At 45.7% G+C, this 12,754-nt stretch overlaps 1 protein-coding gene across 9 annotated transcripts in view; it reads left to right on the forward strand.

Moving 5' to 3' along the window:
- GPATCH8 (G-patch domain containing 8) overlaps nt 1–9,405 on the forward strand; it is a 99,042-nt gene extending 89,637 nt beyond the window's left edge. For all 9 annotated transcript variants that reach the window (XM_033416948.2, XM_004285976.3, XM_033416946.2 and 6 more), the window contains 2 exons: nt 143–273; nt 3,244–9,405. In XM_033416948.2, coding sequence (XP_033272839.1) covers nt 143–273; nt 3,244–7,144 — 4,032 coding nt within the window. In that variant the 3' untranslated portion in view covers nt 7,145–9,405. The remainder of the gene's footprint in view (nt 1–142; nt 274–3,243) is intronic.
- The last annotated feature ends 3,349 nt before the right edge of the window (nt 9,406–12,754 follow it).

The following is a 12,754-nucleotide window of genomic DNA, read 5'->3' on the forward strand; positions in this document are numbered from 1 at the left end:
CAATTACCATGAGAGTATAACAATGTATTCTACACTAGCGCTATAACCATTGATTATGGGTAAATATTCTGAAAGCCTTGCTTTCAGGATCCCCAGGTTATTCTAAATCACACACTCCCTGTTCCTTTCTTTTGTTACCCAGAGATTGAAAGATCTCAAGCAGAGAGAGTTTGCTCGAAATGTCTCTTCAAGATCCCGCAAAGATGAGAAGAAGCAAGAGAAAGCCCTACGGCGGCTCCACGAGTTGGCAGAGCAAAGAAAACAAGCTGAATGGTGAGGACATTTTCTCTCCGAGGATTCTACAAATAATTATAACCCTTAAGATTTAAGAATTATAATCCTTTTTTTAAAAATTGAGGGATAATTGACATATAATCCTTCAGTTTTTAATAGATCCTTCTTTCAAACTAAAAGCGTATCTATACTTGGAGTATAACATATTAAGAATATGCACTCCTGAGGCCGTATCCTATGATCTTTGTGACCTTAGTTATCCAAGCTCCTTGCCTCAGTTTCCTTATCTGTAAGATGAAATGATAACAATTTCTTATAGTTGTTGTGAGAAGTCATTAAGTTGTTATATCAAAGTGCTTATAAAAGAGTTCCTGGCACATAGAAGATGCTCAGTAAATCAGTAAATTATGCAACAATTATTATTCCCATTCTCCAGCTTATTTTTTCTTTCTTTCTTTTTTTTTTTTTTTTTTTTGACTGCCCTGCACAGCTTGTGGGATGTCAGTTCCCTGACCAGGGATTGAACCCTGGGCCATGGCAGTGAAAGCGCCAAATCTTAACCACTAGACCAGGGAATTCCCCTCCAGTATTATTCTTATGTAGAAAAGCATATACATCACAGTATTCTACTGGGGCACAGATTCAAGTGTTGTAACTGCCTTTTAAGTACTATAGAGTAGAGTTAGTACTAAACATTAAAACCTAGGAAATTCTATCCATTTATTTCTCTGCAGATTCCTGCCTTCTTGAGTGTTGTTTTTAATGTTCCTTCATGGTTCTTGATGATAAATTTGGGGCTGGTGTTTAGCCTTAGGTGGAATTTATCCCACCTAGGGCTGAATTTCCAAGCGACTAGACTTTGGGGACCCAGTCTTTGAGCATCTGAGAATTCATGAGGTATGTGCCTCAATCCGAAGGACCTACGTCCCTATGTTTGTTTTTAATGGCTGGCCAGTAACAAAGGAGGAACTGGTTACAGTGGAAGGAGAAACTGTGATTGTGGCTTTTAAAACTTTACAGCCAAGTTGGGGCCAGAGTTTCCAAGGTCATAGACTCTCTGGATTTTTGTCTCTGGATCCTTTTACTTATTTACTTTTCTTTTGTTTTGGAGGAAGGAAGAAGGGAAAGAACACATATAGTGTAAGTTTTAAAACAGAATTAACCCATGAGCTCTAATGTTGAGTTAAAATGCCTATTAAACTGGTTCTGATTCCTTCTTTGGCAGCTTTTCATGTAATAAACACATTCCTCTTGGACTTGTAGCAAGGGTACCTCCTTAAAAATATATATACTACCTCGGACTTCCCTGGTGGCACAGTGGTTAAGAATCCACCTGCCAATGCAGGGGACACGGGTTCGAGCCCTGGTCCAGGAAGATCCCACATGCCGCGGAGCAGCTAAGCCCGTGGGATAGGTTTTGTGACACAGTGAGAGTATCTCTTGCTACCCAGATCTTGTGGGTTCCATCCTGCAATAACAAGAGTTCAGATAGCAAAGGGGATACCATATTATCCAAATATATTTGGTCCCTGAGTTTAGGGCAGCTAGTAGCTAGGGTTTAGATTAAAAAGACTTCATCCAAATAATTCTCTTCAGTTCTTGAGTTTGGCATGAGAGATACCTGTATAATCCACACACTGTAAAAATTTCAGATGTGACAGGAGTTTAAAACACTGGCTTTCAGGTTCCTTGGTGCTCCTGTTTTCAAAGCTGAGAAGGTCATTGGTAGAATTATGATCATTGTATGGAATGCCCAGAAAGTATCACAAAACCGAAGCTAATGCTTGGGCATGGTGCCAGGAGATAGGCACAGGCTCTTAGTTTCTATAACAGACATACTAACCTAACCACAAACCATCATAGCATAGCACAGTGGAGGTTTCTGACTCTGTTCAACTCAGGGAATAGGCACTTTTTTTGTTGTTGTTGTTTGTTTGTTTGCGGTACGCGGGGCTCTCACTGTTGTGGCCTCTCCTGTTGCGGAGCACAGGCTCCAGACGCACAGACTGAGCGGCCATGGCTCACGGGCCTAGCCGCTCCACGGCATGTGGGATCTTCCTGGACTGGGGCACGAACCCGTGTCCCCTGCATCGGCAGGCAGACTCTCAACCACTGCGCCACCAGGGAATCCCTAGGCACGTATTTAAAAACTGAAATTTGAAAGCACAGAAGAAATTGAGGGTTTTTTTGTTTTGTTTTTTAGCTGTATGAAATACAGTTGATCCTTGAACAACGAGGTTAGGGGTGCCAGTGACCCCCAGCCCCCACACACACTCACACATCCACACAGTCAAAGATCTGTGTATAACTTTGTAGTCAACCCTCCGTATTTGTGTAGTCAACCCTCCGTATTTCCACATCCACGGATTCAACCAACCGCAGATTGTGTGATATGTATTGAAAAAAAAATCTGTGCATAAGTGGGCCCTCGCAGTTCAAACCTGCAAACCTGTATTCAAGGGTGAACTGTGCAACCTTTGTGAATAGATGTTCGGCCATATGTTTGATAGTAGGATGATACAATAAGAATTGAGAGTGGATACAGGACAGGTGGGCTGTACCAGACGGTAATGATAGTGTATTCGAATTGAGAGGTAAACCTCAGTTTTTATATTTTAGACAGCTAAGGAAGAAACAGCAGTAACTGGCTATCCTTGCGAATGTAGCTTGGTAGATTAGTAGTGTGAGACTTTGCCTAACCTCACTGAGGAAGTTCCTTTTGTTAGCACAGGGCTGGGGAATGACCACCACTCAGTGTCTTTTAAGATCTGCTTGTGATGAATGGTCAAGCATAAGGGATTAGTATCATATAAGAAGTATGAGGGACTTCCCTGGTGGTCCAGTGGTTAAGACTCCATGCTTCCTCTGCAGGGGGTGCGGATTTGATCCCTGGTCAGGGAACTAAGATCCTACATGCTGCGTGGGGAGGCCAAAAATAAAAAAAGAAGTATGAAATGTTCCCTAAACCTGTTTTTTTTTTGTTTTTCATTTTTCTAAACCATTGTGTAGTGCACCTGGAAGTGGTCCCATGTTCAGACCAACCACAGTGGCTGTAGATGAAGAAGGTGGAGATGATGATAAAGAAGAATCAGCGACAAACAGTGGCACAAGTGCCACTGCCACTTGTGGCCTGGGATCTGAATTCTCCACAGATAAAGGAGGCCCTTTCACTGCAGTACAAATCACTAATACCACTGGACAGGCACAGTCTCCTGGGCTAGTCTCTCAAGGCGTCAGCTTTGGCATTAAGAATAATCTGGGGACCCCATTGCAAAAACTGGGAGTGTCATTTTCCTTTGCCAAGAAGGCTCCTGTCAAACTCGAATCAATAGCATCAGTTTTCAAGGACCATGCAGAGGAAGGGACCTCTGAAGATGGAACAAAAGCTGATGAGAAGGGTACAGACCAAGGACTGCAGAAGGTGGGAGATTCCGATGGTAGCAGTAATCTCGATGGTAAAAAAGAGGATGAAGACCCTCAGGACGGAGGGTCCCTTGCCTCAACATTATCTAAGTTAAAAAGAATGAAGCGAGAAGAAGGAGCTGGGGCTACAGAGCCAGAGTATTACCACTACATCCCCCCAGCACACTGCAAAGTAAAACCTAATTTTCCTTTCCTACTCTTTATGAGAGCCAGTGAACAAATGGAAGGTGATAATAGTACACACCCAAAGAATGCCCTAGACAGCAAAAAAAGTAGTTCTCCCAAGCCTAAAGGCTGCATCAAGGTGGCAGCAAGCCAAGGAGCAGAAAAGACAGTTGGTGAAGTCTCTGAACAGCAGATGGAAACCAGTGTGGCTGAGCCCTCAGAGCCTGAAAGCAAAGCTGAGACAAAGAAGGCCTCAGGAGGGGATGTAAGTGAGCATAGTTTAGAGAGTCAGAGTCAGAAGGATTCAGAGATCCAAATGTGTGAGTCTAATCCTCCTAAAGAAATCTCTCAGGCCACTCCAGCAGGGAAAGAAAGCCAAGAGGGACCCAGACATCCTACTGGTCCCTTCTTTCCAGTTTTAAGCAAAGATGAAAGCACTGCCCTCCAGTGGCCATCAGAACTATTAATTTTCACGAAGGCAGAACCCTCCATTTCTTACAGTTGTAATCCTTTGTACTTTGACTTCAAGCTTTCAAGGAACAAAGATGCCAGAGCTAAAGGGACAGAAAAACCAAAGGATATAGGAGGCTCCTCAAAGGACCATCTCCAAAACCTTGATCCTAGTGAGCCAAATAAAAGCAAAGAGGAGGGAGAGAATGTAGAACATTCTTCAGGAGGCAGAATAGATGCGCCTGCTCCAGGGTCTGCCTGTAGCGGCCTGAATAAGCAGGAGCCTGGGGGTAGCCATGGGTCAGAGACAGAAGACACAGGGAGAAGCCTTCCTAGCAAGAAAGAACGATCTGGGAAGTCCCACCGACACAAAAAGAAGAAGAAACACAAAAAATCCAGCAAACACAAACGGAAACACAAGCCTGACCCAGAAGAGAAAAGCTCTAAGGCAGAGTCTGGGGAGAAGTCTAAGAAGCGCAAGAAGCGAAAACGAAAGAAGAATAAGTCATCAGCCCCAGCAGATTCTGAACGGGGGCCCAAACCAGAACCCCCTGGTAGTGGCAGCCCTGCACCACCAAGAAGACGGCGGCGAGCCCAAGATGATTCCCAGCGGAGATCCATTCCAGCTGAAGAAGGGAGCAGTGGCAAGAAGGATGAAGGTGGAGGCGGTGGCAGCTCCCAAGATCATGGTGGGAGGAAACACAAAGGTGAACCTCCAACTTCATCCTGCCAGCAAAGAGCTAGCAGCAAACGGAGCAGCCGATCTAGCCATCGAAGTCGACCCAGTAGTGGAGATGAGGATAGTGATGATGCTTCATCACGCCGGCTGCACCAGAAGTCTCCATCCCAGTACAGTGAGGAGGAGGAGGAGGAAGAGGAGGAAGAAGAGTCGGGCAGTGAGCATTCCCGTAGCCGCTCACGGTCTGGCCGGCACCATTCCTCTCGCCGTTCCTCCCGGCGTTCTTACTCAAGTAGCTCAGATGCTTCTTCAGACCAGAGCTGCTATAGTAGACAACACAGTTACTCTGATGACAGCTATAGTGATTATAGTGACCGATCACGAAGGCACTCCAAGCGCTCCCACGACTCTGATGACTCAGACTATACCAGTTCCAAGCACCGGTCCAAGCGGCACAAATATTCATCTTCTGATGACGACTATAGCCTCAGTTGCAGCCAGTCCCGAAGCCGATCTCGGAGTCATACTAGGGAGCGCTCAAGATCCAGGGGCCGCAGCCGCAGCAGCAGTTGTAGTCGCAGCCGGAGCAAACGGAGAAGCCGCAGCACCACAGCCCACAGCTGGCAGCGGAGTCGGAGCTATAGCCGGGACCGCAGCTGCAGCACGCGGAGCCCTTCGCAGAGATCAGGCTCCAGGAAGGGATCGTGGGGTCACGAGAGCCCTGAGGAGAGGCGTTCTGGTCGTCGAGACTTCATTCGCTCTAAAATCTACCGCTCCCAGTCTCCCCACTATTTCCGATCAGGCCGGGGAGAAGGTTCCGGGGAGAAGAAGAAAGAAGATGGCAGAGGAGATGATGGTAAAGGGATAGGCCCACCCTCCCAGAACAGCAGCACTGGCCCAGGAAGAGGGTCAGAAGGTGACTGCAGCCCTGAAGACAAGAACTCTGTCACTGCCAAACTGCTACTGGAGAAGATCCAGTCAAGGAAAGTGGAGAGGAAACCCAGTGTGAGTGAGGAGGTGCTGGCCACCCCTAATAAAGCCGGGCTCAAGCTCAAGGACCCTCCACAAGGTTATTTTGGGCCCAAGCTCCCCCCTTCTCTTGGCAATAAGCCTGTCCTTCCACTGATAGGGAAGCTCCCAGCTACCCGAAAGCCCAACACCAAGAAATGTGAAGAGTCTGGCTTAGAAAGGGGGGAAGAGCAAGAGCAGTCAGAGACAGAAGAAGGGCTTCCAGGGAATAGTGATGCCCCATTTGGACATCAGTTCTCAGAGGAAACAGCTGGCCCCTTATCAGACCCACCCCCAGAAGAGCCAAAGTCTGAAGAAGCTACTGCTGATCACCCTGTGGCTCCGTTAGGCACCCCAGTGCACTCTGACTGCTATCCTGGGGACCCATCCATCTCCCATAACTACCTCCCTGACCCCAGTGATGGGGACACCCTCGAGTCCCTGGATAGTGGCAGTCAACCAGGCCCTGTGGAATCCAGCTTGCTGCCTATAGCGTCAGACCTTGAGCACTTCCCCAGTTATGCACCTCCCAGTGGGGAGCCTAGTATTGAGTCAGCTGATGGGGTTGAGGATGCTTCCCTAGCCCCACTGGAAAGCCAGCCCATCACCTTCACTCCCGAGGAGATGGAGAAGTACAGCAAGCTCCAGCAGGCCGCACAGCAACACATCCAGCAGCAGCTTCTGGCCAAGCAAGTAAAGGCCTTTCCCGCCTCGGCTGCCCTGGCCCCAGCCACTCCAGCCTTGCAGCCCATCCACATTCAGCAGCCGGCCACAGCCTCTGCCACCTCCATCACAACTGTTCAGCATGCCATCCTACAACATCATGCCGCAGCAGCTGCTGCTGCCATTGGCATTCACCCCCACCCTCATCCCCAGCCACTTGCCCAAGTACATCATATTCCCCAGCCCCACCTGACCCCCATTTCCTTGTCCCACCTCACTCACTCAATCATCCCTGGCCATCCTGCCACCTTTCTAGCTAGCCATCCCATCCATATTATTCCCGCCTCAGCCATCCATCCTGGGCCCTTTACCTTCCACCCTGTTCCACATGCTGCCCTCTACCCTACCCTACTTGCCCCCCGGCCTGCTGCAGCAGCTGCCACTGCCCTCCACCTTCACCCACTACTTCACCCCATCTTCTCAGGTCAGGACCTGCAGCACCCCCCCAGCCATGGAACATGAGTTGGGGGATAGGAGCCCAGGTAGGGCCAGGGAAGGTGACCCATAAATCTTCCCTTGGGGTGTTGAGCCATTAATACCAGCAAGTAGAAGCTGGAATGGGCAGTGTCTGACAGCCAAAGAATTGAGTTTTGGCTTGCAGGGGTGGTTTTAGATTTGAGGTTTGCTTTGGGTTTACTATCAGGGATTTTTTTCCCTTTTCCCCTTTCTGTTTGTCCCTCCCTCTCCTGTGTTTCTAAGCTTGGGAACACCAGTAAGTGCTACCCACCCCTCTTTGGCAACATCTCCAAACTGTTGAGTTTAGATACTCCCCTCCTCTCTCTACTCTCTATCCTCTGCACTTGTCTATAAATTTTAAAACATTTTCCTCCTCTCTGGCTGGCGGGTTTTCCATCTGGTCCTGCCTTATCAGTGTCTTTGACCTTGGTGACCTTATTTATCCCGGGTGAAGTGGAAAGGGAGTCTGACCTGGAACCAGGTGCCACTCAGGCTGTCATTCGATCCACTTCCCACACAAACAGCCACACATTTGGCACTGTTGTCCTCGTGTCCCTCATCCCAGAAGAGACATCTGCATATCCCAGAAAAGAAGATCCTATCGTGAATAGAAGCTATGAGGAACATAGAGTCACCCATGTGCTTCCCCAGAGAGGAGCTCATGTGTCTGAAGGGTGTATTTTCTTCTGTCATGTTGATGTTTCCTTCTTAATTTATAGGATTTTTTAATGTAAAAAATTGCACTGAACTCTATAAACGTAAATGCTGCTTTTTGTAGCTCATATAAAAAAGGTTCCATATTTGTAGTATACTGCAATAATATTTTTTACATCCAGCTCTTTAAGTGATCCTTGTTCTGGTGGCTTTGTGTAAATATGTTTGCCCTAGTTGAATTAAGAAACTTTAAAGGTTATAAAATGAAAACAAAAAAATAAAGTATTTGTTTTCTGCTAGATGCAAAAATGACTAAGCATGTATATTTTATCAAGCTCATGTATTTTTTGAAGTTATGATCTATAAAAATGTTAAAACAGAAAAAGGAACGTTGTTTAACATTCTTTGCAGAGACAAAATTTGCAGTAAGTGGTGCCCCCAGCACTAGAATTTTTGAACTAATGGGCAGCAGTCAGCTGGGGGTGCCAGAGGGATACTCAGTTCCGACAGAGTCTCCCTCACGTGCTTTGCTGTTTTATACAGAGAAACAGGTGCACCCACAGAGGAGGAGAGCGATTCAAGAGCTTTATTGTCTGGAAGCAGTGAGATTCAGTATGATTGTCCTGGGGGATTCCTGGGTTTCAGGGGTGCCTGTCCCAGGCAGTCCATTTGCCTTCCTAGTACTTAGCCCCCTCTGACAAAATTTTTTAATGTGCCTTTTGGGTTGGCTAGAAACTGAAGTAGAAGTAGACTGGAGGATGATAGAGTTGGGACAGTTTTTCCTCCTCCACTTACTGGGAGGTGAGCACATTTATAGATTCTGCAGATTGTTTTGCTTCATTGTTTCCATGCCTTCTACCCAGCTTAGTTTAAGCAGTAAAGATACCTTTTTTTTTTTCTCCCATGACACTTATCAGGGGAAGTACCACCTCAATTCCTCTTCCTCCTCTTCTTGCGTTTCACCCGGCTCTCAGACCTAGTTAATACACTGACCCAAAGGTGTTTATATTGTAGGTCTCATCTTCTTTGGTGTAGTTAGTACTTCCCTGTTTGGCATATCCCTGCCTATTCCTGTGGCTAGAATTGGTTGGGTGGTCACCTGACAGGAAAAACAAGCCCTTCTTATGTGGGCCAGGGCTCTGTTCTGCCTTTCTTCAATTTCCAAAAGAGAAAGGCTTTGAGTTAATGACAAGCAAGTGCTGGGCAAACAAGACTCTCGACTGAGCCTTCTGCCTGTTCAGTGCTCCTCATCTGATTCAGAAGCATCGCTTTTTTGATAACTAGCACTGGAAAATGAAATCATCTGTTTGAAGTGAAGGGACTCATTTTTCTTTGCTTTCAGCCCATGTAAATATTTAAATAATACAGTATTAACATTTTTGTGCTGCTTCCCATTAGCTTGTAGATTGAGCCATACTCTGGCTGCCTCTCTGCCTTCCTGGAGGCAGTTTCCTTTAATTTCCAGAATAGTGATTTTAAAACTAAAAAGAAAAATAACCTATCCTTACTTACAAGCATAACAGATTGTATTTAACTTTATCACATATGATAGAGATATATATGCTGTAAAATTAGGGAAAGGAACTTTCTAATAAACCAATGATTTGTGGAAACTTAGAGTCTGTCGTGATTGTTGCCCCATCCACTCAAGTGGGGAAGGGATGGAGGGAGTTATGGTTTACAAATAACATCTTGTTTGAAGTGATCATAGATTCTTATGAACCATATGATGTTTAGACTGTGCTTCTCAAAGCTCAGCCTGCCCAAGTAGAGGGGAAAGTTTATGCTGTGGGAGGAAGTAAGGGTTAAGTTTCTCTCAGTCTTATGGAGGTGTCTTGGAATGTGCACCTCCTTTCCACCCTTCCCCAGATTTTTTTTTTTTTTTTTTTTTTTTTTTGCCTTGCTGAGCTGCATGCGGAGTCTTAGTTCCTGGACCAGGGAGTCAACCCGTGCCCCCTGCAGTGGGAGCGAGGAGTCATAACCACTGGACCACCAGGGAAGTCCCCCAGATTCTCTTCTATTTCTATCCTTTTGCTCATTTTAGATGTACCATCTGTGTGTAGTAGAATGTATGGCAAATAGGTGCTCACTAAATGTGTTTGGAATTTCTAGCTTTGATTTTGGGGATTTTGGATGGACTTCAGGGCAATTGAGATGAGTCACCTGCCTGGCCTTTGCCCTCCAGATGGAGTTTTGTATACCAGAACCAGTCCTGAATTATTCTCCTCAACCCTTTAATACCACTACAGTGCTTGAGAGCTACCTGGTAAAAGGAAGTATGTCCTAATTGTTACTGAGCAGATAAAAGCCTCTATCTACTCTTCTGTATGGAAAAGTCTCAAAAGGCAGGGAAAGTTCAGCATTAAAAGCTAACCATAGATCTGTAGTGATAAATTAGTTTCCTGTCTTCCTCAGCCTTCAGGAAGGAACAGTACATGGTCTATTTCTTTCCTACTCTCATACAGCTGTGTTCTCCCCTTGAAAAAAGAGTAGCTATTCAACTTGAACCTTGGGTTGGATGCTCAGATCTATTTCTCTAAAATAGAAAAATCCCTGCCCTAAAAAGATGAAAATGAAAAGTGGGAATTCCCGGGAGGTCCAGTGTTTAGGACTCGGCGCTTTCACTGTGGTGGCCCAGGTTCAGTCCCTGGTCAGGGAACTAAAATCCCGCAGGCCACGTGACGGCCAAAATAAAGAAAATGAAAAGTGATTTTTTGAGCAGACAAGGTGTCAGTGAAAGATGCAGACACGCGTGGAGAGTATGCTGTGTGAAGGTATGTGCAGCTGCCTGATTCCAGTAGGGGTTCTATCTGTCTCAGCTGCCTGGGCTTGCAACATGGAAGTACTCCCTCTTCAACACCCTCAGTGACTAATTCAGGCCTTGTGAACCCTTTCCATTCTTGTTTGCCAGGGATACCTTCACCTCCCCCTTATCTCGTGTCTGAATTATTGCAGCATTTTCCTGGCTGGCCTCCCTGACTCTAGGATCTAAGTCCCTGTCCCATGTAAGCTTACTGGCTTTTCAGAATCAGAGTGCAGTTCATTTTGTACTCATTGCTTCCCAGTAAAATTGTAAGCTCTGAGAGGGAGGGACTGATTCTTATACTTCCTTTTTTCTCTTAATCCCTTAGAATGTTTTATGTAGAGTTGAACACATAGTAAACATTTTGATTATGTGTTCAAGAAAGAAAAGCAAAGTAAAATACCACTAGTAACAGGATTATGCATCAGGATTTAGCAAGGAAACATCAAAGATGAAGATTTTTCTGTATATCCTCCACACTGCCAAGCTCAGTGCCAGGCACATAGTAGAAGTTCAATAATTTTTGACTTTATGAAGCCGTAGCATTCATTGAGAAATTCTAGGACTCAGGCTGATGGAACGGGAAAGTGACAGCAATGTGTCAGCACTCCTCTGCCTACTATCAACCCAGCTCTGACCCCAAAGGAACACCCAACAAGGAATAGAATCTTTATTAAATACCAAACTCTCCCTTCCCAAATCTGATCCTACCTGTTTCCAATTTCAGTTAATGATACTACAGTCCTACCAGCCAGCCACCAAAGCTTTGAATTACTTTTGACACCTCCCTACTACACAAAGGAGAGAGCAGAGATTACACATCCAGTTACTGATGTAACTGGATGTGTTATCTCTGCTCTCTCCTTTGTTCCTGCCACCAGTACCCTGGTTCAGGCCTCATCACCTTTAACTGAGAGGATGGTAGATGCCACCCATCTGATCTTCCCACTAAGTCCTGCCTTTTCCAGTTCCTTCTATCCATAGGCAGCTAGTGTAATCCAGACTGGTGCACAATTGATCATGTATCTTATTCCCTGACTTAAAAATTCTTTGATTCTCCATCTCCTATGTATTAAAGTTCAAATTCCTTAAGATATTCAAGGACCTCCAGTGATTAGACCCCAGCCTTCCATTCCACTCTCATGCCCCAGTCCTCCCCTTTAGACACCCTATGTTGACTACTTGCCTTTCTCTATAACTGACCTCTATGTCCATCTGCTGCTCTCTTTGCTTATGTTATTTCCTATGTCTAAAAACCCCTTCATTCTCTTATTTCTTTATTGGCTGAGTCGGGTCTTAGTTGCGGCACTCTGGATCTTTCCTTGCAGCACTCGGGCTTCTCTCTAGCTGTGGCGTGTGGGCTCCAGAGCGTGTGGACTCTAGTTGTGGCCCACGTGGGCTCAGTAGTTGCGGCACTCGGGCTTAGTTGCCCCGCAGCATGTAGGATCTTAGTTCCCCAACCAGGGATCGAGCCGGCGTCCCCTGCATTGCAAGACGGATTCTTAACCACTGGACCACCAGGGAAGTCCCCCTCTTCATTCTCTGACAAAAGGCAATGTAGTGCAATGGTTAAGAACATGAATTCAGACACGAATGTCTTTGACTCCTAGTTTTGCCACTCATTGGCTGTGTAAACTTGGGCTATTTACCTAAAACTCTGTGCCACAGTTTTTGCATTTATAAAATGGGCATAATAGTACTTATTTCATAGGGTTGTTATGATGGAGCAAATAAATGACTTCAGCTAGGCATCATCTCTACCTTTTTCAAGGCATCCTTTACTATCCCTCCACTGCAGTTATATGTGTTCATGTCTTAACTCCCTCTGGACTAAGTTTTTTAAGGATCCTTGACAGTTATCTTTGTATCTCTTCCCACTCAATGCCTTGAACAGAATGAGAATTTATTAAAAATGTTAGTGAAATGTGAGTTAATTTTGGGCTATACAGTATACACCAGTAATACAATACCACTCAGATGAGGACAGTAGGAGGGTGGAAGGTAAGTATATGACTGAGTTGAGTATTATGTGCCTGCCATGAGCTTGGCACTGGGAATTCAGCAGTGAAGAAGGCCCAGACTAAAGTTCAAGGAGCTTCTAACCTAGAAAGGGATAAGATTTTGTGCTGTGTGCTAAGGCGGTGAATTATGAGGGCAAG

This window comes from Orcinus orca, chromosome 19 (genome assembly GCF_937001465.1).
Source record: "Orcinus orca chromosome 19, mOrcOrc1.1, whole genome shotgun sequence".
Taxonomy (NCBI): Eukaryota; Metazoa; Chordata; class Mammalia; order Artiodactyla; family Delphinidae; genus Orcinus; species Orcinus orca.